Source organism: Cloeon dipterum, chromosome 2 (assembly GCF_949628265.1).
Source record: "Cloeon dipterum chromosome 2, ieCloDipt1.1, whole genome shotgun sequence".
Taxonomy (NCBI): domain Eukaryota; kingdom Metazoa; phylum Arthropoda; class Insecta; order Ephemeroptera; family Baetidae; genus Cloeon; species Cloeon dipterum.
In genome coordinates, this window is record NC_088787.1 from 1,499,842 (window position 1) to 1,518,857 (window position 19,016).

Here is a 19,016-nt window from a genome sequence, read left to right on the forward strand (position 1 = left end):
GATACTTTTAAGAGTCTCAGTGCGCCGATAAAGACAAAAAAGACAAAACATCGCAAGAGAGTGAACTCACCACGGGCGTGCCTCTCGCGCGGCTTCTCTTTTCTCTTTGTGTATACCGTGCTGTTTGCGGTGTCCAGTGTGTTTGCCTCGGCCTTGCGAATCGAGTCACGTAACGTGAGGCAGAAAAATATAGACGATTCGTGCCGCGGCGACTCCTTTTATCCCCACTAGGCTCGCTTTTTGCTGTTCGTTCTCATGTCAGTCTCAGCAGTGAAACAGCGCTTATACTGCACGCTTTCGTTGAAATCTTGAATTTATTTCCGAAACGATTATCAGAAAATTCCTCTGCACAGGATAAAGGACTGCGGCGCATCGCAACTGCAGTTTTACCAGGTTTTCTGGTGTGTAGAAAGATCAGTCAAGTCGCCGTAACCAACGTCGAACTGAATTAGTTAAAGGTTAGCCAGAGAGCTCTTCAATTTGTAGACGCTAAAGGGGTTTTCCTTGACGCTTTACTGACCTTTCTACTATTATTTCTAAAGTATGCATATAGTCAAGAAACCAAACAATTCTCTACAAAACACTGCATTCCCTTTATTTGAACAAACAATGATTATTAGCCCGCTAGTAAAAAACTACAAAATAGCCATGGCCAAGAGGATGACGAAGAATACGCTCGAGTCGATCAGTATTCTTCTTTGGCTGCCATTTTCCGCAACATTTTGCTCTGCACCTCTTGTATCATCTATTCTGGAAATAGTTTGTTAAATAGGGAAAACTTTTTTTCAGACATAACTTACCTAGCAAGACCGTGAGGATGTTACTCTTGTCATCAAACACCGCCATCCAAAAAGCTCCACTTTGGTCCAAGTTAAAAGAAAACGGATAGTCAGTATTCAGTCCAGCGACCTGAAACCAACTCAACGATTAAAAATTACAGATAACCAGTTCCAATAAACCACCAGCTTTCTCAAAACATCCTCAGAATATTTATCTTTTGAACGTTCAGATCACAAAAGATTCCCGAAGATAAAAAAAGGAAAACTGGAAGGAAACTAATATTTTTTTAAATGTCGACGTACCTCATAAAAACGATGCTCCGCAAATGGCTGGGAAGAGTTCCAAGAAGATATGTAATTCTTCCCCCAAAAGGCGGCATACAAGGTCCCCTGGTTGTCCATCAGCATTCTATATGGCTCTGCGGTCCAGTTTCCGATTAGTTCCGGATTTGCAGTTCGAGATCCGTTGCGGAGTGCGGCGATGGAAATTGAATACAGTCTACTGGATTCGTATTCGCTGAGGTAGAGCTTTCTCGGTTCCACCTTGGGGGAAAGAGCAATGGTCAAAAGGGATTTTCCTGGCGTGTCCACAATCCAAGATTCATTTCTTTCCAAACTAAACACGACAATGTGTTGTGCACCCATTTCCGTGATGTAGGCAAAGGTTCCGTTGGGCGTTTCGTCGAGCACAAAGTCGTGAATCAAATTTTGAAAGGAAAACCGGTGAGTTAGTTTGGTTTGATCGTTGTTTTTCAAGTCGATCGTCCATATTTTGGAACTGCAACGGAAACTACCCTGATCGAGCACCCACAGCCTTCCAACGGAGTCCACTTGCAGCCCACTTGCTTCTCCAAGTTTGTCGCAGTCCCCTTGTCCCTGCGAAAAGAGGAATTGATTTGCTCTAACATTTATATAAATTTAAAAAATGCATATCCCCTATTTGTGACACAGCAAATGTTTTCCTTTTCAAATTCAGGCCGAATTAAGATTTAAATCGAACATATCATTTTACTTTTGCAACTTACATGAATGTTCAACGATGGGAATGGAGTGAACTTGGGAGACGCAGAGGACGCACTGCTCGTATGCAAAGACACCAGAGTCACCGGCGTGCTTAAAACTCTAAACATGCTGAAGAAGAGTCTTGGTCCGTAGGCAGCCATGAAAAAAGGCATAATTCTCCTGGGATTGAAAATTTCGGCTTCCAAGGAGGCCTTCGTCGTGTTGTAATTCTTTTCATTATTCCACTCGAAGACTTGAGTGAAGTTTGCGGCGTTGACCAGGGATGAAAGGCCGAGTAAGAAAATTGGGATGAAGAACGGAGTCATCCTTCCAGCCAACTGCGTTCACAAAAGGCGGGAAATGAAAATTTTGAGAAAATTCGGTGCAGAGCGACGTAAATCAAAGATTCGAAGGGAGTTAGATTGAGCCATTAAAAAATCTGGAGATGTTTTGACTAATGGTTGAGTCAAATAAAAAATGATATTAGAACCGTTCTATGTGAGTTTGACCAAAGAAAAAATATATTAAGAGAGCGAACTCACCCGCATGCCTCTCGCGCGGCTCCTCTTCTCGTTGTGCGTGCTGTTGGTGTGCTGAGCGGAGTTCTTGCCTCCTCCTCTTCAATCGAATCACGTGACGTGACGAAATTTTGACGTTTTTAGCAGCGACTCCTTTCGGCCCCATATAGCTCGCTTTCGTTCATTCTCATGTAAGTTTCAAGCTGTACGTTTCCGTTGAATTTTGAGTTAACACACACTGTCACAGTTCTCTTCTCCTTGTGTGCTCGCAATCAGATGTGTGCATGGTGGCCTCCGCCTCGCGAATCGAGTCACGTGACGTGACGTAATTATCGACGTTTTCGGGCGGCGACGCATTTGGCCCAACACACCGCTCAGCGCAGCACACAACGAGAAGAGGAGCCGCGCGAGAAGCACGTCCCTGCGGTGAGTTCGCTCTCTCGCGATATTTGGTTTTTATTTGCGGTTATGTAAAAAATTAATTCGCATGCTCAAGATTTCGTTAAAATTAGATCCTTATCTTGCATTACTTTTATTTTTTGACGATTGAAAAACAAGAAAAAACAAGCATTTAATTTTTTAGTTTTGTTTAGTATTGTTATATTTGTAACAATAAACATTTTTCAGATAACTGCAATGCATAAATATCAGCACTAAAGCGAGTTTTCAATTATATTTTTTATACTTTCAGCTCAAGCGCAATGTCTCCGTTCTTAGCAGCCACCTTTTTGCTCAGCCTGTGCTTAGCCAACGCCGTCAATTTCACATACGTTTACGAGTGGAATGAATTTGATTTCGTCTGGCCATCAGGAGCGGACACTTCAATTGGACAGATAAAACAACAGTTTAATCCAGAGAATGTTGAACCACAGTTCATGGCAGTTTTCGGAGAAAGAATATTTGTAAGCCTTGATTCGTATGTGGGAGTTCCCGCCTCACTGGTGTGGCTGCCAACGAGCGGCACGTCAACCTCACCTCCAAAGCTTACTCCTTTCCCATCCTGGCATTTACATGTAAGTCTCTGAATGACAAACTTTGAACGCAATAATATTCTCTCAATTGTTTTTATTTCTTTTGCCAGAAAGAAGACAACTGCGACACTATTCAGTGGGCTTACGGATTGGAAGTGGACACAGAGGGACGGTTGTGGGTGCTTGATAACGGTAGCAGCGTATGCCGGAGCAAACTTTGGATTTTCGACCTTCTAAACAACGACACAACCGAGCGCGTTCACCACTTCCCGGACACAGTCGTCTCTCAGTCAAATATGGACAGGGCCCTGCGTGATATCGTGCTCGACAAAACGCCAGACGATTACCTTGCGTACATCTTGGACATTGGATCTGAGCACATCGTCGTTTACAGCCGAAAAATGGACAAATCCTGGACAGTCAAAACACGAAGGGGAACATGGCAAAGCTTGGCCCTCTCTCGTAGCCGGGAAGTGGGAGAGTTGTACCTTGCAAGAGATAGTAGAAAAGAACTTTATTCGGTGTCTGTGTCTGAGCTGAGGAATGAAGGCGGAAGCGCTGCTGTGAAATTCATTTGCACATGGACTGAAGACCCTTACAGAATGTTATTCGACAATGCTGATGTCATGTATGCTGCTTATTACGGCAAGAATTACGTCTTCACGTGGAATATTTCGGAGTCCTTTCGTGAGCAGCGGTTTCATGAGGTAATATATTTCATATTTCCCTGTAAAATCATCGTAAAAACAAATTTTAAAGTGTATCTATTCTTTTATACGGTATAAAATATATTCCCATCTATATTGTCAGGCTAACAATATCAAATCCCTGCATTGTTTTAGGTAAAAAGACAGGGTGCTTCAGTGCCATTTACTTTTGCCTTGGACACGGACGGCAATTTGTGGATTACGGAGCGATACGTAACTGGGAGTAAGAATAGGCATTATAAACTACTCAAGGCTGCAGTCGGCGCCAGATCATATCAATTCATCCCCTCCACAGGTATATAAATCATATCTACGACATATTCTACACGGTAAAAACTTGTGCTTGTTATACCACGTATTTTCGAGATCCTAAATGTTATTTAATAAAAAGGAAATGTGATTTTTATTGTTCTGAAAATTCTTTTTATATATACTCTCTGATTAATTGCAAAATTATTTAATTTCTCAAAAATAAACAGTTTCTGAATATAATTTCACCAAACAACATCCACCAGAGTCTAAAAAATCACACTCTTTCGTTTCAGCTCTTTTCGCAGCCTCAACTACGTCTCAAACTTTCGTGACTGGAGAGAAAAGCACGGAAACGCCGGAAAGCCAAACTGGAACTACCCCACCGACTCTAGAATCAAACGAAACTTGCGACGGTGTTGCAGATTTTTCAGAAGATCACCTAAAAAGTCAGTCTCTGAATACAATTCTGATTTGGATGCTCGTGTGCTGCCTCATTTGCTTGGTCTTGAGCGGCGCTGTCATTGCGTGGCTGACCCTGAGGATGAAAAAAATGCAAACCTCTTTGAAGCAGAATTCGAAGGAAAATCGTGAGCTGTTGCCAAGTACTTGCGAAAGTCGGCACTAATGTTCAACTTGTAATATCTTACTCTCTTATTAAATCTCTGATATATTCACGCAAAAACTAATTTTATTCAAAAACTAAATAGTTTTTAAAATAATTAAAAAACGTGTACAGCAATTCGATCGTGATTTTTAATATCCATATCCTTCCTGAAATAAATCAATTTTCTCTGTGATATTGATTTTTTGCGAGGAAATACATTAGGAAAAAAAATATCTTAAGACGTCAGATAATTATATTATTTATTAGATGTAAGATATAACTGATCGGTCCGCAAAGAATCTTGTATTGATAAAAGAACAACTCGTCGCATTTTTAATTGTATACCTACAAAAATTCCGAATGATTGTTAAAAGAAACCAGTTTTATCAAAAAACTTACTAATTGTTTGCTGGGTTTGTGACTCTTCCTCCGAAAACATGGATGCTCTTGAAACTGAGGTAGAAGACGAATGGATGGTCGCATTTCACGATTGGCACCGGATCAAAGAAGCCACTCATACCGTTACCCAGCACCACTTTTTTTGAGGCAGAAAATGATTTTTAAAATAAGTTTTCAAAATTATGTGATTTCTAGTTTGCACTGAAATAAAATCAGCGCATTTAAATTAGGAAAGAGATAAAAATGCAAAAGCATGACATACAAACATGAGCTGTTAAATTAAATTTACCTGTGGCAGCAGTAGCTTCAGTGCCCTCCTCACTGACCTCAACAAATGCCTTCTGCAAAACTTTAGAAACCTTCAGATTGCAAAAAAAGTCTCAAGACAAAATATCTCAAGAGAGCGTACTCTCACCCCGGGCGTGTCTCTCGCGCGGCTTTTCTTTTCGTTGTGTGCTGTGTGCTGCGCGGTGTGTTTGCCTTTTCGTGGATCGAGTCACGTGACGTGACGTAATTATTCACGTTTCGGGAAGTGACGCATTTTTCCCCGCAAGAGGATGCGACAGCCAGCTCTCATGTCAGTATGTGTTAACATAATTAATACTTATAAATCTTAATTTTAATTTGATTGAAGGCAAATAAGGTCAAGTTCATAGCGTCCCCTCGGAGCCAAAAACTAAACTCTGACTAGGAAAATAAATTAACGCCTCTTCTCGAACATCAAATTTCATCTTTATCAGGCAATTTAATTTATGAAAATATATTGACTCGAAAAATATGGAAACGTGCAACATGAGCTTTTTGCTGCTCAGACTGACATGAGAATGAAAGCAAGCATTGGGGGCCAAAAGGAGTCGCCGCACGAAACGCGTCAATTTTGCGTCACGTCACGTGATTCGACTCGCCAGCCGGAGGCAAACACCCCGCACTGCTCAACACAACGAGAAGCGGAGCCGCGCGAGAAGCATGCGGGTGAGTTCGCTCTCTTGCGATATTTTTTCTAAAAAGTTAAGTCAAACTCACATAAAATACGGTTCTAAAATCATTTTTTATTTGGAAAAATTAATTTTACTCAACCATATCAAGCAATTATTTCTCAATAAAAATTAAATTTAATTAATTTGGTAAATACTGAATGAAAACGGTAAGATAAAAATCGACAAGCAAAAGCATGCGAAAGCTTTAGATTTTTTAATATCGTTCCAATAGTTAAAAAAGGACGTGACAACTCCACTACTTTAAAAGTATTTTCCTTTTCGTTAATTTCCCATAATCGAAACATCTCCAGATTTTTTAACTCCCTTCTTCGACTCTTTGGCGCCGAATTTTCTTAAAATTTGGATTTCCCGCCTTTTGTGAACGTAGTTGGAAGTGGCTGGAAGGATGACTCCGTTCTTCGTCGCCATTTTCCTGCTCCCCCTTTCCTCCCTGGCCACCGCAGCCAACTTCACTCAAGTCTACGAGTGGCCTGAGGAATTGGACTACGAGTGGCCGTCCGAGAAAAGCAGGGCACAGGCCTTGGCAGATGTAACTTTCAAGCCAGCGAAACTTTATCCTATTTACATGGCTGTCTACGAATCGAGGATCTTCCTCAGCCTGTATAGATACAATAGATACATTCCGGCGACTCTGGTGTCTTTGCCGACGAGCAGCGCGTCCTCCGCACCCCCATTGCTCACTCCATTCCCATCGTTGGAGATGAATGTAAGTGAATAGTAAAATAAATCCTATTTAATGAGAATAGTAACGTGGCCCGCATTCACGCGACTGGTAGAGTACGGCGGGAAAGTTCAATATTTTTTGTTGTTATTTTTTTAGTAACAGCTGATTAGCCCGGCAATTGGGGATTTGACCGTTAGATGGCACGTCAGGCTATTGGAAACGTAAAAAATACGCGAGAATTTAATTATTAGGTCGGCACGCCTCTTTTTCGACGCTTCTGATTGGCCACTGGACTGTCTCCTTTAATTTCGACGCCATTTTGAATTCAAAACGGCGGGAAAACCAACACAGATCGCAATTTGGGCCCCGGTGGGAATTACGACTGCGCAGAAGGTTTTAATCTGGTCCACGCATGCGCAGTGATAAGTTTCAGCCTTTCAGTGAGATGAAGAAGCGATCTGAACACACTGCGCATGCTTAAGATGCGCACAAGCTTACTGCGCAGCTTCAAAATGGGGGAAATTTTCAAGCTGACTGATTTAACTAAAAATAAAGAATATCTCCTGATTGGCCTCCATTATTTCGACGCTATATTGACTTCTGACTGGCTGGGTTGTTGCAGAGAGCCGCTGGTTAGCGAGTCCAAATCCAGAAAATCTTCAGTTTGACCAGTTTGACTTGGTTTTAAATGAGCAAAATCGATTCCTCTTTTTTCAGGGAGAGAAAAACTGCAGCCAAATCGGAGAAGCAACAGGGCTGCAAGTGGACTCCGTCGGAAGGCTGTGGGTGCTCGATGGGGGTAGCAAAAATTGCAATTCCAAACTGTGGACAATCGACTTGTCCAACAACGATCAAACCGAACTCGTTCATGAGTTTTCTTTTCAAAAATGGACGCACGACTTGGTGCTCGACGAAACACTGAACGGAACCTTTGCCTACATCGCCTTGTGGGTCAAAAAACACATTGTCGTGTTTAGTTTGGAAAGAAATGAATCTTGGACTGTGGAAACGCCAGATATCATGGTTTATTCCATCGCCCTGTCCCCTAAAAAGGATCAGGAACCGAGACAGCTCTACATTGGCAAATACAACTCCACGGAATTATATTCAATTTCTGTCGACGCACTTCGCAATGGAAATCTAACTGCAAATCCGGAACTAGTCGGAAACTGGACTGAAATTGATTCGTATAGTATGCTGATGGACAACCAGGGCACCATGTTAACAGCCTTTTCGAGGAAAAACTTCCTATCCTCTTGGAACACTTCTCAGCCATTTCAGGAGCAGCGTTTTCACGAGGTAGAGGATACAATTTTAAAATAGCATTTCAAACAAAATAAATAAAATTGTGATTTCAAATTAACTATTTTACTTATCCGAACAAAATATGAAATGTTTTTTTCTTTTATCGAGTTTAATCCAAATTACCGATTCATTTCGACTCACACCAAAAAGTAGTGGCAGAAAAACACGATCTAAATCTTTTCCTAGTTCACGGGGAATATTTTTAAAAAACGATAAAAATTTTAAATAATAAATTGCTTGGTTTTAGGTAGCTGGACTGAAAAATGATTGGCCATTTACTTTTACCTTGGACGAAAATGAGACCCTTTGGATGACGGTGTTTGATAAAGACAGAAAGCCAAGATTCAGGCTTTTGAAGGCTGGAGTCGGAGAAAAATTATTTGAGCTCGAGGTTTCACCAGGTATTAATTTTTCTCCGAACACGCAGATCCTTGAAAACCTTTCAATACCATAAACATAATAAAAAAATCTTCTTATATGAAGCCATTGATGGATGAAAATGGCTCGCAGCCCGTGGGCAGGCATTTTATATTTTTTAATTTCTAAATCCGTCAATTTCCAGTTAGATATATGTAAATTTTATTATCAGTTTAATTTTTATGCATTCTGCTGGACAGTTGCAAAAATCAAAGGCACTTAAACGAGTTTAGTAAATAAAATTTGAGTTCTATTTTTAATTTCAAACGCACGCAAGCATTTATTTCACTCACGATTTGCACGCCAATTTCAGAATTAGATGCTGCAGGTCCTGGAAAAGAAAATGTTGTGGAAAACGTCGCCCAAAGCAGAATTCTCATCGACTCGATCGTATTCTTCGCTATCCTCTTGGCCCTGGCTATTTTGTAGTTTTACTCGTGCTGCATGATTTCGTTGATTTAATTAAAGGCATCTCGTTAATTTAATTGCCCAATAAAAATGAAATTTGACTATCAGAAAACCTTAGCAAAATTTCTGCAAATTATCTAACTATTTCTTAAAATACTGGTTTGATGGAGCGAGAAAAGAGCGAAAAAGGCGGGGCGTGTCTTTTGCTCTCGAGAGTACTGAGTATAAAAATAAAAATAGCAACTCTCGTTTTGCGAGTTTATTCTTGGCCCGCCGCTGCCCGCACACAACAAGAGCCCGTTTCTTTAACTATGCATAATTATTCGGCGCGCAGAGCATTATTTCAAGGCTCTTTTTCGCGTGGCTCATGAAAGAGTAGCAGCGATCGCTGCTGTTTTTTCTCTCCGGCGCCGGCGGCACGCGCACTCATTGACACTTAATTGCGGCTACTTGACTGATTTTATTTCACACAAAAAACGTCCTAAAACTATATAGCCATTAATTAATCCTGTGGACGGGCATTTTTTTAAATTCTTATCAAGATGTTTAAGACTGCAAATGTGAATCAAAGGCGAGAGGCGATTTGATTTTTCAAAAAAATTGTGCTGCTGCGAGGGCAAGTGCAAAATCGGCGAGTTGCTCATTCTAACAATAAGAGTATTGGACTCATGAATAATAAATAGAATTACAAAAATAAATTAAATGATTTATTCCTATTGGGCATAACAACATCAGCGCAAACAATTGTGTACTGAGTATATATTGCATTGCAATAATTTGTTAATTAGAATAAAATAAAGAATCGATTGGTGCACTCAGAGGCAAAGACGGTTTCGCAAGGAATAAAAAAGAAAAACCAAAAATGCGGAGCAAAACTATTCCAAATATAAAAGTTTAATATATATAATTTGTGTAAAAATATTAGTTAATATAAAACCGGTTGAGGATGGAGATGAGGTCTGTGTCGACGAACCACTTGAGCTTTTTTCTAGTCACTCCAGAGAAAAACAATTCAGAGCGAATTTTCGGTTCGTCACTAATTCCAAGCTGGCATCTGACAAGAGTCGAGTACTCGTCGAGACTGTTCATAAAAAACTGGACGTTCTCCAGATTCTCATCTTCTAAGCACTCGTCGACGCAGTAGATCAGCTCGACGTACGACTGGAAGGTGGCTTTCTTGACCTGTCCGATCGAAGCGCAGTCCATGTCGATGACCAGCGACTTCAGGTTGCGCAGGATTCCTTCGATACCCAGAATGCTGCAGGTTACATTTTCCACGTCCTCCACGTTTTCAGTTTGGCCAATCAACTTGACCCTCTCCAGACTGGAAGAACGCAGAATGAACGACAGCAAATCGCTCCTGTCCTTTGAAATGCTGCAAAATTAAATTGTTGATTGATACTAATTTATTTCCTAAAAGAGATCTTACTGAGTCACCAGCAGCTCCAGTTCTGTCAGGTGATAAATTTCGGGTTGGAGCTGATCAACGTCCATTTGGTGAGACACAAAATTGAGCTTTTCCAGATGCGGACACTGCTGGAAAATGTGGCTGATGCTGCAGGTCTTGATCGTCGGAGAGAGGCTCACGACGCTCAGAGTCTTGATCCTGTATTTGTACCTTCCAAAGAACTTCTCCAAGATTTGGTTGAAGGTCGACGGCCTGGACAAGCGGAGGTCCAGGTGCTCAACCTTGGAAAAATGGAGCAGATAATCTACTGTGTGCAAAACCACCTCCACAGGAAAAAAATCGTCCTGAAACATCTGCGAAAAATTCCTACATTAAAATCCCCTTATTACAATAAATTTCACACCTTCAAATGGGTTACGTTGGGAAACCTGACATGAATATCTTTAGCGTCGCGCAGATCCGTGTCCAAATCAATTGTTAAATGGAGCAGGTTGGAAGCAGGTGGATTTTTATTTCTCGATTCTTCAGGATCAGGAAGGGGCAAACCCTGGCCCGTGCAAAATTCACTGGCAAATTCCTGGACGAGCTGCAACTTGGGCAGGTTCCTGACGCAAAGCTGGGTCAGCTTCTTGACTCCCGCCTTGGACGGCGAGCGGAAGAGGAAAATCCGCAAATTGACCAGTTTGTCCTGCAACTCCCACGCATGTGGAAGTGACCCAGGGTCGTCCAGGTCGAGGTTGACGCTGACGAACACGAGAGAAGAGCGGCAGCAATAACTCAGGTTTAGCACATCGTCCAATTTGAATGTGAACAGCTCGATCCGAAACTCTCGCAAACGCTGCATATTGTGCAGCATGTCCAACGTGAGCAAATCGAAGAAACCGACCTTCTGGTGGAAGAATAGGTCAATGTCCAAGTGCCTTAGAAGCAGCACCTTGCCGATCGTTTCGTGAGCGACTTGGAACATTTTTTTCATAACCTTATCGGGTTAAATCAGATTATATTTAAAGAGTGGTTTAAATTTTACATACGACTTGGAAGATGCGGAACTTTTGGTCAGGATGGCAAAAGGAGATGATGCCGGTCAGGTCGACCAAGTCCAAACGAGGACAAAAGATTCCACTTGTCATCGCTTCGCAGGTTTGCAAAACCACATTTTGCATGATCATCGAGTCTCCGTACGGATTTAGACACTTGATCGTCTTCAGCTCAAGCAAACAGTTCGCTGCTACATATATGAGGTTAAGCAAGGAAAATGATCATATTTCGCAGAAAATTGATTAGACTTACGGGATCTTCTAACGATTTCGACTTGAGTTGACAGAAACTCCAGGGTGCTTAAATTTATTTTCAGCTTTTGAGCCCGATCCAAAATAGAGCATTGGTATTTCCTCAAAAACTCCTCATCATTATGTCCAGCCATGGCCTAATATTCGAAATAGTTTATTAATAATTATGGAAGTAGAGAAAATCTAGGGAACTCCTAACATTTGAAAAATGTCCGTCAGAGAAATTTAAAGAATTTCCCGGAATATCTCGGTTTCATTTGCAGTTAACGAATGAAGTAAATTTTCTATTTCAAGGAAAGCGAACTAAAATAGTTATTTTCATAAGAAGCATATTATTTCCTCTAATAAAAATAAGATGGATCTTTTCCTTGGAATATCCTAGAGATCCACAAAAAATATCGTGGAAAACTAAAAAGCTATATACCCACCTCGTTGTTAATTCTCGTCCAATTTCACCTTTCTCGAAGCGACAGCTGTTTCTATATGGATGAGAAGTGCGGAGCTGTGTGTCTTGCAGTGTGCGTTCAGTTTACCCCCAACCCTCGTGTAAGAAAACCCGCGAGTTTTTAAGATAGAACAATTGTGCAACGGAATTATATTCCACGGAATGTGCTGAGCAGAAGGTTCAGGAAATCATTTAATAAAACAATAAAAAATTAATGAAATTTTAATTCTTCTGAAAGTTAATAAATTCTCTGATTCAGACATCCATCATTAATTAAAAAAAATATTTATAATTATTATAAAGATATAATTTTTGAATTTTAACGTGCGCAAGCTGAAATTTAAGGCGCTGCATATATTTTTTCAGGTTATGCAAATAGCTCGGCTCTTGTGTATACGGTGCGAACAACTCTGCTGAAATGCGATGCAGAAATTAAAAATTCGACCGTAACGTGCATGCAGTATGATCTTTTTTCTGCTCAGACTGACATGAGCAACTGAGCAACCAACGCCTTGAGGGGAAACATGCGTCGCCGCACGAATTGTCTATTTTTGCGACTCGTCACGTGACTTGATTCGCGAGGCACAGGCATCCACACCGCCACCGCACTGCTCACTCAGCTCACAACGAGAAGAGGAGCCGCGCGAGAAGCACGCACGAGGTGAGTTTGCTCTCTAGCAATATTTTGCTTTATCGGCGCACTGAGAATCTGAAAATTTAAATATACATATTAACCCGGTGGAAATCATCATAAATTTAACTCGGAATTTGTGAAAACTCTAGTTAACCCATGCAAACCTTGTAATAATTTTTGTTTGAATTCCTTACACAAATTAAAGAGAATTGATATGCCAATCAATATCGGTCCTGAAACGAATTAATACATAAACAGTTTTATTGATTTTTATGCTTTCAGCTCGAAGACACAATGTCTCCGCTCTTCGCCGCCATCTTTTTGTTAGGCTTGAGCGTGGCCAACGCCATCAACTTCAAAACTGTCTACCAGTGGGATAAACTTGATTACGTCTGGCCATCAGAAGCAAGCAGTTCAATTGAACGGATTAAGCAAAATTTTAAACCCGAGGATGTTGCTCTTGAATTCATGGCCGTTTTTCGAGAAAGACTTTTTCTAAGCCTTCGTATAAAATCTGGAATTCCCGTCACCCTGGTGTCGCTGCCAATCACATCGACTGCTCCTCCGAAGCTTGCTCCTTTCCCTTCCTGGGACTTACACGTAAGTCTCTGAATGAATAAAAACTTTTACGCTTTCTTTTTCTCTTGCCAGAAATTAGACAAGTGCGACACAATTCAGAGGGCCTACGGAATGGAAGTGGACACTGAGGGTCGGTTGTGGCTGCTTGACAACGGTAGCGGCAATTGTAACAGCAAACTTTGGATATTCGACCTGCTGAACAACGACACCATAGAGCGCGTTCACAAGTTCCCGGATATAATTGTCTCTTATTCAACGGGAGCGTGGATGCATGATATAGCGCTCGACAAGACGTCAGACGATTACCTAGCGTACATCACGGACTCATTTTCCGAGCACCTCATAGTTTACAGCCGAAAAATGGACAAATCCTGGTCAGTTAAAACCCCAGAGAGAAAATGGCAATACTTGGCCCTGTCTCCTAGCAGAGAGTCGTTGTACCTGATTGAATCAATAGGTTCCAAAGACCTGTACTCGGTGTCTGTTTCTGAGCTGAAGAATGGAGGCGGACGCGCTGCTGTCAAATTTATCGGCGAATTTGCTAGAGGACCTTTCAGAATGTTAATCGACAATGCCAATATCTTGTATGCAGCTTTTTACGGCCAGAATTACATCTCGAAATGGAATATTTCGGAGCCCTTTCGTGAGCAGCGATTTTATGAGGTATGATTTAAGATTCGTCAGGCTTACAATTTATCAAATCACTGCACTGTTTTAGATCGAATATCAGGGTGCTGATCGGCCATTTGCTTTTGCTCTGGACACGAATGGAACTTTATGGATGACGGTGAGAAGTGGATTCTATTCGGAGAAAAAGCACAAACTGATTAAGGCTGCAGTCGGCACAAGATCACAATAATTTAACGCGTCGCTATAGGTAAATAAAATCAAATTTCACTTTATTATTCCACTACTATAGGTTGTATACGATAAATAATAAACGTCTTTCGTTTTTAGAAATCCTTCGGATGTCGTGAAAAGCAGGCAAACGACGACAGTTCTATCTTTGCGTGGCTGACCTTGCGGATGTCTATACTAATATGACTAATGGAAACTATAACATCTTTTGCATTAATATAAATAGTTAATTAAATACAATACCGCTTTGGTTTTCCATGTTTTTAACAGAATAACATTTTATTTGTAAGAATATTTCGTGGCAAATAAAAATAAATATTGCATTTTCCCTAATTAAACTGTTGCTTTTTCACTTATATGTCATGTTAAAAATTCTCTCAATAAAAATTTTCTAACGAAGCAAGAATATACTGAGGGGTTGACAATGTTTGTTTTTGCTATAGAAAGCAGCGTTGGCGAAAACGCCGCCACACCGAGAAGCCTTTATTTTTCAATGAAATTTAATTTTAATAATTTTGTAAAAATCAGGAAAAACAAAATAATAAAAACTGGCGAGCAAACATAATCTTTTCTTAATTATTTTTATGTATTAACAAGCAAGAATAAACAAGTAAACTATTTGCTTTTAGATTTATTTACGCGTTTTCTGTTCTAGTGTGTATTAAGATCGGTCGAGTCGCCGAAACTGATTGTGATTGTGAGTGCACGCCGGCGGAGAAGAGATAAAAAACAGCAAAGCGATCGCTCGCTCGCTCTTTCATGAGCCACGCGAAAATGAGCCTTGAAAAAATCTGCGTGCGCCGAATAATATTATCCTGTTGAGCGTCATGTAACGCGTGACCCGATTCGCGAGGCGGAGGCAACCGCATCGCCCGGCACAGCAACAGCACAGAGCACACAACGAGAAGAGGAGCCGCGCGAGAGGCACGCTCTGGGTGAGTTCGTTCTCATGTGTAATATTCGGTTTTTATCTGCGGCACCGGGTTCCGTGTTGCTTCCCGCCGGGCAGAAGTCGAAATAATGGCGGCGAAAATCAGGACACATTCCAGTGGTCAATCAGAAGCGCCGAAAAAGAAGCGTGCCGACCTAATAATTTAACTCCCGCGATTTTTTTTTTACATTTCCGCAAGCTTGATGAGCTTGATGATTGAACGGTAAATTTGCAATTTACCGGGATAATCAGCTATTTTCAAAGAAATAACAACAAAAATATCAGTCAGCTTGATTAATTCGCCCATTTTGAAGCTGCGCAGTAAACTTGTGCGCATCTTAACCATGCGCAGTGTGTTCAGATCGCTTTTTCAGCTCACGAAGAGGCCAAAACACATCACTGCGCATGCGTGACACAAATCAAAACCTTCTGCGCAGTCGTAATTCCCACCGGGGGCCGGATTGCGATCTGTGTTGGTTTTCGCGCTGGTTAGAAGTCGTATGGCGTCAAAATAATGGCGGCCAATCAAGAGCGTCGAAAAAGAGGTGTGCCGACCTAATAATATCATTCCCGTGTATTTTGTTACATTTCCATTAGCCTGATTTCAATAGATTTTTTATGCTTTTTCAGCTCGAACGCAATGTCCGCGTTCTTTGCTGCCATCTTATTTCATGGTCTGTGCCTGGCCAACGCCGTCAACTTCACAACCGTCTACGAGTGGGATCAATTTTATGTCACACAGGACAGTTCTGGAAAACACATTTGTACAACATCTGTTCTATTTCATTACATGGCTTTTTTCGGAGAAAGGCTGTTTCTAAGTCAAGATATCTACGGCGGAATTTCCGCCACACTCTTGTGGCTGCCAACGAGTGGAACGTCAACTAAAGGTCAGTTTCGGTTTTAAACACCAAACCACTCCCTAAAATTCCCAAAAAACAAAAGATGACCCCGTAGTTGGGGTTTACTAATTAATAGAGAGTATAATCAAGAATTATAAAACCTTTTTTATTAAGGGGAAGAAGGTAATACCCCTAAACCCTTTTGCTTGTCAGGGGTAGGTCGAGACAATTACCAAGGATTTTTGTGGTTATAATCCATACACCAATTATAGGATTAATCCACGGTAGGTTATGGTTTTAAAACATTGCTGTGCGGTTTAGTAAAATGACAAACTGTGGATATTTACTGGGTTGGTAATTTTTTTAGGTTTGAATAGATGTGATTCACCAAAAAGTCATCAGGACAGGCATCAAACGTCGACTGATCCTCCTATGCCTGATGCTTTCCCATCCTGGGATTTACATGTAAGTCTCTGAATGAAAAAGACATTTTCGATTATGTTACATTATAAAAAATATAATTTTATTTCTATCGTCAGAAAGAAGACAACTGCGATTCTATTCAGTGGGCCAGAGGATTGGAAACGGACCCTGATGGTCGGTTGTGGGTGCTTGATCAAGGTAGCATCAATTGTTCGAGCAAAATTTGGATATTCGACCTGCTCAACAACGACAAAACCGAGTTGATTCACCAGTTCCCGGACACAGTCGTCTCTCATACTTATAGAGAAAGATGGCTGCTCGATATAGTACTCGACAAAACCCCAGACGATTTCCTTGCGTACATCACTGATTCTTATTCTGAGCACATTGTAGTTTACAGCCGAAAAACGGACAAATCCTGGTCAGTAAGAACAACAGGGAGAAAATGGTTTTCCTTGGCCCTCTCTCCTAACAGGGAAGCGAGACAGTTGTACCTTGGAAGACATAATTCCAAAGAACTGTATTCATTGTCTGTGTCTGAGCTGAGGAATGAAGGTGGAAACGCTACAATTAAATTTATCGGCCAATGCTCTGAAGAACCCACCAGAATGTTATTCAACAATGCCAATGTCTTGTATGCCACCTTTTACCAGAAGAATTTCGTCTCCATGTGGAATATTTCGGAGCCATTCCGTGAGCAGCGGTTGCTTGAGGTAATACGTCCCTATAATTCAAGCTTCGTCATTCTAACAATATCAAAAAGTTAGGAGTGCTGGATAATAAGGAGTATTTAAATATTGCTTTGGACACAAACGGCAGTTTGTGGATGACTTTGAGTACTTCACCAGGTGTCGAAGGGACTAGGTTTAAAATACTCAAGGCTGCAGTCGGTGCAAGGTCATATTTATTCAGTTCGTCCTCAGGTAAATAAAATCCAATTAACTTTCCATTAAATGAGAAATACGATACAGTTTTTCCTGTATCACCCCATGTTTCTGTTATTTAGACTAATCGTGATTTTATATTATAAAGTTTATGAATATAATTCAAAACACCAAACCCACCCACAGAGTTTTATGATTTTCTTTTTAACACTGTTCTTTTTGCAGCCTTGCCTACGCCTCAAGTGAACGAAAGAAGCAGAGGATGTGCTGGTCTGGAAGAGAATTACCGCAAAAGTCAGTCTTTGGTGACAATTTTGATTTGGTTGCTGGTGTTTTGCGCGGTCTTGAGCGGCACTGTCATTGCTTGGCTGACCCTGAAGATGAAAAGAATGCAACCCTTTATTAGGCGGAATTCGGAGGACAATCTGCTTGAGCTAATACCTAACAATGACGAAACTTGTAATTAAATAAACTTTACTCTCTTATTGAGCATAAGTTCTATTCTATAAAAATGTGTTGCATTAAAAAATAAAATATATCACAGCTTGTCTTTTTTAACTTCATAATTTTCATTTGTAAGAATATTTCGAGGTTAATAAAAATGCAATATATATGCGCATTTCCAAGATAAACTTTTGCTTAGTCTAGAGTTCACTCATTTTGATACGTATTTCTTGCTCGCTACCTCAATTCGTTTTCTTAAATTCGAACAAGCAATATATTCTCGGTCAGAGGAGGCAGCCAACCAATGAGCAGAGACTTTGAATGGCTTGAAGGAAAATTAATGAAATGCCGGCAGCGGCTCTTGAGGAAACCACAACTAAAAGCGAGAAGGATTCCGTTTTTGGCCCTCCCAAATCACAAAATAAATTGAAGGGACTAAGGAGGGTATTAATGTTTTCCACATTGTTACACAAAATTGTGTTGCGATTAATTTTATAGGTCAAATAAATCATAATCACAAGTGTAAATCTTACAGATAGAAAGTAAAACAATTTAACACATTTTAAGGGTGCTTATTTGAAACAAAGTGTTTCAATATTAAAAAACGGGATTATTTTGCTGTCATCTTCACGGAGAGCTGAATATGGGATAATTATAATTAATGCCCGCTGTTGGGGGGTTTGAATTTTGAATCCTATGGGCTTTCGAAACTAGTGAAATGAGCAAGAAAAATTGAGGCTGTGACATAGGCAATGCGCCAAGCATGATCGTAGAACAAATTGCCTGTTTTAAACTTTTGCAGGCGTTCAATAGCAACCATCATATCTGTGTAACTCTCTTTTTAAAAATTTCCCGCTTCCCATCACCTTGTTCACAAATAATTTATCGTTGCGCCATTAGTTTACCCAACGGAAGGCGAGGAACAGCGCCATCTGCAGCAGTTTTTCAGAACAGAAACAAAAAATCGCAGTTGTGGGAATCATTAATTCTGACACTCTAGCATTTTTGGTTGCCGCAAAACATTGTGGAAAAAGAAATAATTACACCTTCTTAGAAAACAAGAGCTTCTCAACCTCTTCTCATTTCTCTCGCTTTCAGAAATAAACCTGAAAATCCTGAGATTACCCTGACATACCATCAACCTGCAAGACAATAGTGAAAGCAAGAGGAAATCTTTTAAATTATTGTAAAATTTTGAAAATTGTTAAATCTGCAAAAGCTGTGCTCGTGTGTTCCCAATATTTTTGCTCTCTTT

General features: G+C 40.6%; 5 protein-coding genes across 6 annotated transcripts; 4 read left to right on the forward strand and 1 right to left on the reverse strand.

Annotated features, from left to right (window-relative positions):
- Positions 1 to 382: 382 nt before the first annotated feature.
- On the reverse strand, positions 383 to 2,550 carry LOC135935974 (protein yellow-like). 2 transcript variants are annotated; one of them, XM_065478626.1, is made up of 5 exons: positions 2,324 to 2,550; positions 1,805 to 2,119; positions 1,083 to 1,655; positions 801 to 909; positions 383 to 745 (listed from the first exon to the last, which is right to left on the reverse strand). In XM_065478626.1, the coding sequence occupies exons 1-5, from the start codon at positions 2,327 to 2,329 to the stop codon at positions 636 to 638; spliced, it is 1,113 nt and encodes a 370-aa protein (XP_065334698.1). In that variant the 5' UTR covers positions 2,330 to 2,550; the 3' UTR covers positions 383 to 635. The 2 variants fall into 2 exon arrangements, with proteins under 2 accessions (XP_065334698.1, XP_065334699.1); XM_065478627.1 differs by having other exon boundaries at positions 620 to 750.
- Positions 2,465 to 4,888, forward strand: LOC135935973 (protein yellow-like). Its single transcript, XM_065478625.1, has 5 exons — positions 2,465 to 2,725; positions 2,991 to 3,312; positions 3,381 to 3,977; positions 4,113 to 4,272; positions 4,523 to 4,888. The coding sequence occupies exons 2-5, from the start codon at positions 3,001 to 3,003 to the stop codon at positions 4,852 to 4,854; spliced, it is 1,401 nt and encodes a 466-aa protein (XP_065334697.1). The 5' UTR covers positions 2,465 to 2,725; positions 2,991 to 3,000; the 3' UTR covers positions 4,855 to 4,888.
- A 1,714-nt stretch (positions 4,889 to 6,602) lies between these two features.
- On the forward strand, positions 6,603 to 9,109 carry LOC135937116 (protein yellow-like). Its single transcript, XM_065480202.1, has 4 exons — positions 6,603 to 6,936; positions 7,612 to 8,193; positions 8,447 to 8,600; positions 8,930 to 9,109. The coding sequence occupies exons 1-4, from the start codon at positions 6,616 to 6,618 to the stop codon at positions 9,043 to 9,045; spliced, it is 1,173 nt and encodes a 390-aa protein (XP_065336274.1). The 5' UTR covers positions 6,603 to 6,615; the 3' UTR covers positions 9,046 to 9,109.
- Positions 9,110 to 12,793: 3,684 nt separating this feature from the next.
- Positions 12,794 to 14,472, forward strand: LOC135936042 (protein yellow-like). Its single transcript, XM_065478724.1, has 5 exons — positions 12,794 to 12,827; positions 13,083 to 13,400; positions 13,452 to 14,042; positions 14,098 to 14,256; positions 14,337 to 14,472. Exons 2-4 carry the CDS (start codon positions 13,095 to 13,097, stop codon positions 14,236 to 14,238), a joined length of 1,038 nt encoding a protein of 345 aa, XP_065334796.1. The 5' UTR covers positions 12,794 to 12,827; positions 13,083 to 13,094; the 3' UTR covers positions 14,239 to 14,256; positions 14,337 to 14,472.
- Positions 14,473 to 15,078: 606 nt separating this feature from the next.
- On the forward strand, positions 15,079 to 17,921 carry LOC135936774 (uncharacterized). Its single transcript, XM_065479725.1, has 6 exons — positions 15,079 to 15,172; positions 15,799 to 16,058; positions 16,378 to 16,475; positions 16,550 to 17,146; positions 17,197 to 17,356; positions 17,543 to 17,921. Exons 2-6 carry the CDS (start codon positions 15,809 to 15,811, stop codon positions 17,782 to 17,784), a joined length of 1,347 nt encoding a protein of 448 aa, XP_065335797.1. The 5' UTR covers positions 15,079 to 15,172; positions 15,799 to 15,808; the 3' UTR covers positions 17,785 to 17,921.
- The last annotated feature ends 1,095 nt before the right edge of the window (positions 17,922 to 19,016 follow it).